The sequence below is a fragment of the Kogia breviceps genome, chromosome 19 (genome assembly GCF_026419965.1).
Source record: "Kogia breviceps isolate mKogBre1 chromosome 19, mKogBre1 haplotype 1, whole genome shotgun sequence".
NCBI lineage: Eukaryota > Metazoa > Chordata > Mammalia > Artiodactyla > Physeteridae > Kogia > Kogia breviceps.
Genome location: NC_081328.1, coordinates 7,844,548 through 7,855,267, shown reverse-complemented (window position 1 = coordinate 7,855,267; position 10,720 = coordinate 7,844,548). Strand labels below are relative to the sequence as shown.

At 54.1% G+C, this 10,720-nt stretch overlaps 1 protein-coding gene across 1 annotated transcript; it reads right to left on the bottom strand.

Annotated features, from left to right (window-relative positions):
• Window positions 1-7,494: 7,494 nt before the first annotated feature.
• On the bottom strand, window positions 7,495-8,215 carry RNF222 (ring finger protein 222). Its single transcript, XM_067021839.1, has one exon. The coding sequence runs from the start codon at window positions 8,122-8,124 to the stop codon at window positions 7,495-7,497; it is 630 nt and encodes a 209-aa protein (XP_066877940.1). The 5' UTR covers window positions 8,125-8,215.
• Between the last annotated feature and the right edge of the window lie 2,505 nt (window positions 8,216-10,720).

The following is a 10,720-nucleotide window of genomic DNA, read 5'->3' as shown; positions in this document are numbered from 1 at the left end:
CTCGGAGGGGAACTGCAGAACCCTTCTCCAGGTCCGGTGCCTCCCGTGGGAGCTCTGGGTTCTGCAGCTGCGTCCTCTGGGAACGGTGGTTCCCGGGCAAGTGGCGGGGGCTGCTTGGGGTCTGATTGCCCCGGCGGGTGTTGAGGGAGCGAGCGGCCCCAGGGACCCGTGTCCCTTAACTCGAACACCGGGCAGCGGGTACTCCCTTAGCCGGGAAAGGGCAGGTCCTATATTTGACCGCCAGGTGGCGCTGGGACTCCGGCCGGCCGGTCACCTCGGTTACCTGGACATCCCGGGCCAAGGGCGTAGGCCTGTCGAGTGTGCCTGACAGGTAACCAATCAGCTCCAGCCCGGCGCCCGCAGCCGCCCCAACACCAATGTGTGTGCTGACTGCTGCCCGGGGCCCGCCCGAGATTCGGCTCCTGCCGGCGAGGGGCCTTCCGAGGACTGGGGCCGCCCCCCACCCCGCTGAAGTAGGTCTGAACGCGCGTTTCTCACGAGCTCCCAGGTGATGCCGAGGGTGCTGGTCCGAGACCACACTTTGAAGGAGCGCGGCGTGAGGAAGCCTTTCCACGTAGAGAACTGTGCCCTTTTCTTTTAAAAATAATTTTATTTTATTTATTTATTTTTGTCTGCGTTGGGTCTTCACTGCTACACGCCGGCTTTCTCTAGTGCGGCGAGCGGGGGCTACTCTTCGTTGCGGTGCGCGGGCTTCTCATTGCGGTGGCTTCTCTTGTTGCGGAGCACGGGCTCTAGAGCGCAGGATTCAGTAGTTGTAGCTCATGGGCTTACTTGCTCCGCGGCATGTGGGATCTTCCCGGACCAGGGCTCGAACCCGTGTGCCCTGTACTGGCAGGCGGATTCTTAACCACTGTGCCGCCAGGGAAGCCCCACTGTGCCCTTTTCTTAATTTTACTGCCTGCTCTCATTCAGTTCAGGATCTGATGGAAGCAGGGCAAGGGGGTGCGCTCTCCTGAAGAAGAATTGCAGTGCGGGGTGAACTCCCGCCGCGTGCCTGGCCGCGCACGTAGCAAGCGATCGGTTTCTGTTGAATGAATAACACAGGTGTCATACTAGGGGAAGACACGTTTCATGATACTTAAGACGTAGTAAGCTTGCAGAGTCTTAGGGACACTCTTCTACTCACTGCTTTTTAGCTCCTTTAATCCACCAAATAGCCTTGCCATTCTGGTATTGTCCCGTTTTACAGATGAGGACACTGAGCCACAGAGAAGTGAGAGGAGCTCGTGGAAGTTTATACAGAACCCATAGGTTATAGACGAACCCGTGCAGGATGGCTTCCCAGCCCCTTCTGATAATTCCCTATATGGTCCCAATTTGTAGGAACCCACTGAGGTCAAGTCAAAGAGTGAGAAACCATATTCTTGAGGGTCCAGAGTGGAGTCAGTCAAGAACATGTGTTTTCATGATTTAAAAACAGTTGTGTTCTTAAATATGCTGTGAAGATATAGCCCCGGATTTTGTTTTTCAAAAATTCAGTGAGAGCAGAATTCTTCTGCTGCAATTCTTTTCAACCAGTGTTTATGGAACATCTTTCATGGGACAGCCAGGTTGCACCCTGGAGCTACAAAAGGAAATTAGTCAACGTTTTTGCCTGCAGGAAGCTCACTGTCTAAGAGATGAGCTAAACAGCAAAATTAACAACCACAGGACCCCAGAGAAGTGCTCACTGACCCTGGCTCTCCTTGGTGCCTGGGTGCTTCGGGAAGAGGAGAGAACTCTGGGGTCCAGGAAGACCTGGGGTGAAGTCACCCTTTAGTGACTTTTTTTTTTTTTCAGTACGCGGGCCTCTCACTGTTGTGGTCGCTCCCGTTGCGGAGCACGGGCTCCGGACGCGCAGGCGCAGCGGACATGGCTCACGGGTCCAGCCGCTCCGCGGCATGTGGGATCCTCCCGGACCGGGGCACGAACCCGCGTCCCCTGCATCGGCAGGCGGACTCTCAACCACTGCGCCACCAGGGAAGCCCTCTAGTGACTTTTGAGGAATGTTAGAATTAGCTCTAGGAGGCAGAGGGAAGGCGTGGAGGCGTGAAGCCCACGACACACTGCCACCAGGTGCCAGGTCCCTGTGGCTGGCGTGAGAGGGATTCAGAGAGGAGCCCATGGGCTCTGGGGTTGAGCTGAGTTTGATTTGGACGCGGAAAGCCGTAGGGAGCTGCTGAAGGCTCCTGCCTTCCTTTCTGGTCTCCACCTTCTCTTTCCTCTCACTGTCTTTCCTAGTTTCCTTAATCGCCTCTTCTTCAGGCCTCCCCATCATCTTTCTCTCTTCCCACAAAGGTCCTCTCTGTTTCTTCAGCCTCCCCATCATTCTCTGCTGTCACCCAAGCCTCTCAGGCCTCCCTCCCTCCATCCAACACAGTCATCGAAATTCAACTCCAGCCCACCCACCATGTGGAAGCATAACCACTTTATACGGTGTGAAGATCGTTGGAAATTGTACCCGCAGCTGCAGGTGACTGCTAGCCTAGTTATACAGTCTGTTTCTCTTCACAAGTGTCTGTTGGGTGTCATGGCTCCACCCTACATGAACCTCTGGCCGCCTCGCCTGGCTGCCCTCTCTCCACATTCTTCTTACGTTGAGTCCTTTTTTTTTGAGTCTTAACCACTGGACCTCCAAGGAAGTCCCCCAGTGAGTCCTTTTAAATTGGCTCCTTAGGGCCATTTTGAGGGTGGTGTTTGTGTAGCCCTAAGACACACCAAAGTAGCTAGTATCCAGACTTCATGCCTACATCCCTGGACTAAACTTCTTTTCTGGACCACAGACCGTCATGTTCACTTGTTCACTTGTTCACCCATTCATTCCTTCACTCATGCATTCTTCAGATATTTATCCAGCTTCGACTCTTTCCTAAATTCTCTGCCGGACACTTGGTACGGTCTTAGCAAGATCAGTTAAGATCTAGCCTCTCGTCAGGGAGCACGTGGTCTAGAAGGAGGAGACGGACTTGTGAACAAACACGCATTATTAAGTGTCTCGGGAAGATGGTGGAATGCGGCGGGGGACACAGCATAGGGGCGGCCAATTCTCACCAAGGTAAGGGGTGGGGGAGGTTTTATAGGTAACCCATGAACTGTTTCTGGAAAGCTAGGTAGGAGTTTTCCAGGTAGACACGGGGGAGCGTGTTCCCGGTGGAGGGAACTAGCCCAGAGGGCCTGCACCGGCACTGCTTGTAGCAACTGCCAGAAGTTTGTGCTGAGAATTAGTTGTGGCGTTCCTTTGCTGTGGGTTTGAGGAGGACGAAGGAAAGGGACAAGTTGTGAGGGTGGGCCAAGCTTGTTTATTTTGTATCAAAAAAAGGACATTTGGATTGTGAGGGAGGTCAAAGAGAGAAGTGGTGATTGCAGAAGAGCTGCCCGCGCCATCAGGCTTCACCGAGGGCAGAGGTCACGGGCCGAGGGGCAGAGCAGTCTCTGATGTGCCTGCCCGGGCTCCTGGCAGCCCTGGCCTGCGGCCCGCTGGGTCGGCCTAGACTGTGTATGAGAGTTAAAGGTTATTGTAATGGGAGGTGGCAAAGGGAGTTGAGTGAGTGTGTGAGAGTGTGTGTGTGTGAGTGTAAAGGCGGGGGTGGGGGGGTGGGGGAGATGCCTCTGGACAAGGGGAGAAAGAGAGGAGTGACAGTTTGTTTAACCTCGGGGCATCCGTCTACCTATCTACCTATCTATCTATCTATGTCATCTTCCTGTAATGCCCTGACCCCAGGGTGGTTGCTTAAAGCGAAAGATTTTATTTGAGAACGAAAAGGACGGAGAGAGGAGAGGGAATCAAAACAGGGAATTAATTCCCTGGCAGTCCAGGGCTTAGGACGCCCACTCTCACTGCCAGGGGCCTGGGAAGTTGGAGAGCTAAGATCCCACAAGCTGCGCAGCGCGGCCAGAAGAAAAAGGGAGAAAGAGGGGATCAAAACGAGCACATTAAATGGGGGGGCCCAGAGAAATCCACAGGAACTTCGGAACGCTGAGCACATGAAACGTTTACCTTCCTTCCTGGGCGCCTGTTAAGCCTAAGATGTCCTACCTCGAACGAGACACATCAGCTGACCCTCTGGAACCACAGGAAGAGCAGTCTGGCGGCTCCCAACTGTTCTCGGGGCCGACTCCCCACCAGGCAACAAGTGTGTACACTGAAGATATCTTTAGCTTCTAATATAATTTTTCAACTTAATGTTTGAATAATACCTACATTTACTTGGTTCAAAAATCCCCAAATACCAAAGGTAAAGGGAGACGTTCCCTTCCCATTCCATCATTTTCTCATCCCCATCCACAGTTCACCACTCTTACTAGTTTTTTTTCGAATATTCCCGATTGTTTTATGCACAAATAAGCAAATGAGAAAGTAAATTCTTTTTTTAGTTTTTGGGTCACGCCACGCGGCATGTGGGATCTAGTTCCCTGACCAGGGATCGAACCCGTGTCCCCTGTAGTGGAAGCGCCGTCGTTTTTTTTTGTTTGTTTGTTTTTAACATCTTTATTGGAGTATAGTTGCTTTACAATGGTGTGTTCGTTTCTGCTTTATAACAAAGTGAATCAGCTGTACGTATACACACATCCCCACATCCCCTCCCTCTTGCGTCTCCCTCCCACCCTCCCTATCCCACCCCTCTAGGTGGTCACAAAGCACCGAGCTGATCTCCCTGGGCTATGCGGCTGCTTCCCACTAGCTAGCTGTTTTACGTTTGGTAGTATTTGTAAGTCTATGTCACTCTCTCACTTCATCCTGGCTTACCCTTCCCGCTCCCCGTGTCCTCAAGTGCGTTCTCAGCGCACTCTTAACCACTGGACACCGGGGAAGCCCCAGAAAGTAAATTCTTATGCCCCCACTTTCTACACAGGTTGTAGTATCGGATACCCAGCGTTCCACAGCTTGCCTCTGCCCATTGCCATTGGATCTTGGAGACTTTCAGAGTCAGTTTGCAGGTCCTTCCTTGTTCTTTTCACAGCTGCATGACAGTCCCTGCACCTTAAGTTACACAACCAGCCCCTTCTGACTGCCATGTAGGGTTTTCCCAATTCTTTGTTTTTAAGAACAACACTGCAATTACATATGTCAGTGCTGCAATGTGCAAGTGTATCTGTCAGACACCTTTCTAGAACCGTAATTGCTGGGTCAAAGTGGACATTTGATAGATAATGTCAAATTTCCCCTCCTAGGGGTTTTTGTTTTTGTTTTGTTTTTTTTCCGGTACGCGGGCCTCTCACTGTTGTGGCCCCTCCCGTTGCGGAGCGCAGGCTCCAGACGCGCAGACTCAGCGGCCATGGCTCACGGGCCCAGCCGCTCCGCGGCATGTGGGATCTTCCCGGACCGGGGCACGAACCCGCGTCCCCTGCATCGGCAGGCGGATTCGCAACCACTGTGCCACGAGGGAAGCCCCCCTCCTAGGGGTTTTATCAGTATCCCTTCCTACCAACCTCACTTGCTTCCCTCAGCGTTGGCAGCAGGGTGGGTTTAGACGAGCTAACAGGTGAAAAATGGGATGCCAGCAGAATTGTAATTTGCACTCCTTTCACAAGTGTGGCTGAGTAAATGTTTAAGAGCCATTTGCATTTGTGTTTTCGGATGGTCTTTTTCGTTTAAAATGAATTATCCTAAAGGTCCAAGCTCAGCGCCTCCCACATGCATCTACAATGTGTCTGGAATCTTTGAGAAAATATATAGCTTTTGACATTCTTTAAAAATAAAAGAAGTGCCATCTACAAGTCACGACTGCACAATATGGAAACACTACAGGTATTTCGAAATTAACTTTTGGCAAACACAACAGAATCTGAAAAGGCTAAAAGCAGGTCTCCAGAAATTCATGACACTGAAGCAGCCTGGCTGGGGTTAAAACTGACTCAGTAGAGTCTTTGTAAATTTAACATTTTAATTCCTGTAATAAAACATTTTTCCCATGAATCCACCTGTACCTCCCCCAATAGCACCTATGTTCTTCTCTAGTCTTGAAAAGAAGCCCGTAAGTGCATTAAATCAACTCTCCCTGTGTCCCAATATCCCCTGCAGGTGGAGCCCATCCCCTAATGGTCCCCAAATGACCACCACTACAGGCTTTTAGGAACTAGGTAAGAGGGAGCTACTTCTTTCCCCACAGACAGCGAGCTTTGCTGAGAGAGGCAGAGGCCGTGGAGAGCTTGGCTGTTGGCACACCTGGCCTCTGAACCACCCATTTCAGGAAACAGCTTGAGGTTTTTGCTGTTTTTAGCCCTAAAATTAAGATGATGGCCCACTGACTTACGGGCCTTAGTAAACAGAAAATACCTCTCCCCGAATGGCTCGCTCCCCAGACAAGACCCAAGCTGAGCTTTTGCTAGTGTCCTCATCAAGGACCCCCAGCATAGGCGGGGTCCCCAGGTGGTGTGACCTTGGCCAGTGGCCGACAACAGCTGGGATCCAGTGTTCACTGAGACAGAAGCATCCCTGCCAAGCACAGCTGTCTCTTCCCCACCCTTCCTCACCCAGCCCAGCCTGGGAATCCACCCCGGGAACTGGCTGGTGTGGCCTCTAATGAGCGGCTGGTCATGAGGAAGAGGAGGACCTGGGCTGGGAGGGAGGCCCCAGGGGTTCGTTTGCCCACATACTTTTCAGCTGACTCAAGTCCCGGTCACCAGGCTTCCCCTGCACTGCCCGCCTTCCAGACTATCCTTGAAAACCCCAAGACTCAAAATTTGGACCATTCTTGGGCTGGGGAGGCTTGGGGAGACCTCTGGCTCTGTGGGCCATTTTGCTGGCCTCAGCCTCTGTCAACAGACTTCCGACTCCTGATGTGGCCTCCGCTCCCCTTTTCTGTTCTTTCCTCCAGGAGCTCCCTGAGATCCGCTTCTCGCTCAGGGAAGACCTTCCAGGCTGGCACCCTTGCCCAGCTGTGGGGTATCACGGACGGGGGCTGAGACTCCAGGAAACACAAGTGCCTTTGGCCCCTGCGCCACCCCTTCTGTTTATTGCTTGGAGCAGGTTGGAGGACCCTGGCCGGGAATTCTGACCTGGAGGAGTCCTGCCCTTGGGCCCCCTCCAGGGTGTACCCCACGCAGAACCCCAGCTGGCCTCAGGTAGGTCACCTGGCAGATGAGGACTACCCCTCGGGCTGGTGAGCCCACAGGACGGAGCAGCCGCCCATCTCCCTGCCTTACTCGGCTGTAGCCTAGAGGAAGGGCCAGTATCCCCTGAGGGCATGGCCCCTGCTGCTGTTTCTGAGCAGGGGTGTCCATCACGCTTTCCTCCCTGGCCTGGAGCCTGGAGTTTCCATTTCATTTAGCCCAGAGCCTGGCTGCTCAGACCAGCCCTGGCCTCCCTGTTCCGTCTGGGACGCACTGGGAGCGGGGAGCCGGGGGTGGGGAGATGCCACTGGGCCCCCAGCCAGCACGGTCCTAACACCCCCTCTGCCCCTGGCCACCCCTCAGGGCTCGGCTGGCCGCCCCCAGGCAGCCTGGCTGTGTGAGCGGGCAGCTTCCAGAGCGGCCCTCGGGCCAGTGCCCCACTCACGCGTGCTTCCTCACCAGCAGCACCCAGGGCAGGATGGCAGCCACCACGGCCATGAGGGTGATGAGCAGTAGGGCCCAGTAGCAGCTGCAGAACGACCGGGTGGAGGTGGGCACCTGGGAGACCTCCGAGGGCTCGGCCAGGCTGCGCCCGGGCAGGATGCTGTCCTGCTCCGCCCCCAGAGGCATCCCGTGGCAGCTGATGATGAAGATCTGCGGCTCCCGGGGCAGGCCGGGCGGCGGGTTCAAGGGCAGCTGGCCGCCCTGATTCGGGGACGGCCTCCAGCAAGGCTGGGAGAGGGCCAGGGGGTTGGCGTGGCCTAGGGTGTCCGGCGGTGGCGCGGGCGGCAGGCCCATGGGCACGGCCAGGGTCTGAGAGCTCTTGTCCAGCTGGGAGGGCCAGCAGGAGCTCTTCTTGTTGAGGAAGGTGATGCAGCGGCAGACGGGGCAGACGATGGTCCTCTGGACCTGCCCGTCCACGCGCGTGGAGAGGAGGTACCTGACCAGGCAGGCATGGCAGAACACGTGGCGACAGCGCAGCGTCCGGCTGGCGCCCTCCAGATCGCAGAACTTCTCGTAGCACACGGGGCACTGGCCTCCCGAGCTTTCCTGGCTCTCCCTCTCGGACATGGCCGCACGGGAAGGGCCGGAGCATCAGCGCCTTTTCCTCCTTCTCTCCCCCGCCTGACCCCTCCGGGCCTCCTGGCGCCCCGCTGCCTCCACGCCCTCCTCCCCGGTCCTCTCCCACGCTCCTCCTCCACGGTGTACCGGAAGTAAACGCGGACCCTTCGGGGGCGATGAGGGGCGGCTTCCGGAAGGGGGATTGGGAGACCGATAACAAGAGGTCCCGGCCACGCTGGGCTCTGGAAGGAGGTGGGTGGTGGAGGAAGGTGTAGCCTCCCACCTCCACCCCGACGGGCCCTCGCTGTGAGGTCACCTCCTCCCCCTTCCTGGTTCCATGCGCGAAGTGGAGGCCGGAGGACCCGTTTCCCAGGGGAAGCAGGGCTAAGCGGATGCAGCCGCGGCCTCAGTCCAGGCTTCAGTGTGGCCGTTTTCCAGAAGAGCCTCTGCTGCTGCTCTGTCTCCCGGCTCGGGCTGGCTGACCCACTGGATCGTGCTCAGCCCCTGGATCGCATTCCTGTGTGCTACGCGTGGCTGTAAAGCAACGAGGGTTTTGAAAATGCAACTCAAAACTGACACATCCAAATGCCGGCGGGCTGGCCGCGCGGTCACGTCAGGGAGCTGTGGGCTCCTTCCCTTGCCCAGCACAGCTCACTCATCCCTCAGACTCTTCCCAGAGGCCTGCCCGAGGCTGCGAGAGAAACTTCTGATTAACCTCTGTGAAGGCAGATTTTCATCTTCCGAGGATACGTCTGGCATTTGGAAATGGCCAAAAGTCACCGGGTGCCCGTTCTGGTGGGAAAACAAATGAGTGCTCAAGTGGCACGAGATTGCTTGAAATCAAAGATAAGGAGTCACCGTGATGTAACAGGTGGGTTTCTAACATTATCTGAGAGCTAAAGAGAGGCTCCAACCCTGCTGTCAGCAATGGCAGCATTGTTGGATTTAGTCCAGTTTCCCAAGGTGTAAACGCTGATGGGAAACACCTCTTTGGGTATGTGATGTGGTCCAAGTGTTCTCATCCTTCTGTGTAGCCCCAGTATCACAGCTGTGTCATCTCAACTCATCTAGAACAGCCTTTTTTAGAAGGACCGTGATCACCTGTTATTGATATATTCTTCCATCAGTGACGTGGACAAAAGACCCCTGGACACACTGACAACGAGAGCTGTGTGGCAGCCCCCAGACCCGAGAGATGACGTAGTGAGAACAAGATTCGTTAATAGGAAGGACAAACTAGAGTTGGTTCCATCACAAATCTTGTGGAATCTCTCCCCCCTCCTGGCTTGGTTCCAAGACCATGTTGCCAAGTCGAAAACTTGGTCACATAACCAAGAAAGAGCAAAAACACGTAGAGGGAGGGGTAGGGGACTGGGGACCCTGGTGGCAACACCAAAGCCTTTGCAGGGGTTTTCAAGCTTTGGTCTCTGAAGTGGTCAGTGTGGCCTCCAGGCTGGGGTGAGGGTTCAAGGGCTCAGACTCTGAAGCTGGCTTCAAATCCTTGATATACCCATTACTGTCTGTATAACCTATCTGAGCCCCTGTTTCCCATCTCTAAGGTGGGGTGGATGGTAATCGTACCACCTTCCTCTCAGCGTTGTCCAGAGTATTAAGTGAGGTGGCATGAGTGAAGAGTCTGGCTCGCAGTAAGTGCTCAATAAACGGTAGGTGTCATTGTTAAGGCAGGCCGAGCCCTTTCCTCTCCTGGCATCTGCCTCCTGGCCTTCCCTCTCCTCCCCAGATGTTCCTTATTACGTACGTGACTAAAGAATATCACACCCCTGACAGAGGGCAGCTCCCCTCAAATTAGAATAACTGAACAAGATCACAAGAGATTAGGTAAGTGATGGGCCATAGATCATTAAGATGGTGATTCCAGTGTTTCTCAGACATTTTTGTTTCATAACGCACTTGCAGACGTCTAAACTGGGGTAATTCTCAGGATGACCTTGATTTTCTTAAGCCGACCAACTGCTAACGTGTCCCCCTGCATCTCATTATTCCCCACAGGCATATGGTGGCCATTCCATCCATCCATCCATCCATCCATCCAATTATTCAACAAATATTTATTGAGCGCTTGCTGCGGGCTAGGTACTGAGCCAGGCATTGGAGATAAGCAGTGATCAAGAAAGCCCTTCATGGAACTTTAGAGCCTAGGGGACATTTATAAGTTTTCTTGAAAAAAGATTTTTTTAAAAGGAGGAATGATTAATCGCTTAAGTTGTTTGGATAACTGAGAAGTAAGTTATCAAGACAGGCACGAGAAGTAAAGTAGGGACTTCCCTGGTGGTGCAGTGGTGGTTAAGAATCCGCCTGCCAATGCAGGGGACACGGGTTCGAGCCCTGGTCTGGGAAGATCCCACATGCCGTGGAGCAACTAAACCCGTGCGCCACAACTAGTGAGCCTGCGCTCTAGAGCCTGCAAGCCACAACTACTGAAGCCCACGTGTCTTAGAGCCCGTGCTCTGCAACAAGGGAAGCCACCGCTCTCTACAACGAGAGAAAGCCCACGTGCAGTGACGAGGACCCGACGCAGCCAGAGATAAATAAATAAATAAATTTTTAGAAAGAGAGAAGTAAAGCAGATAGATAAGAGAATGCT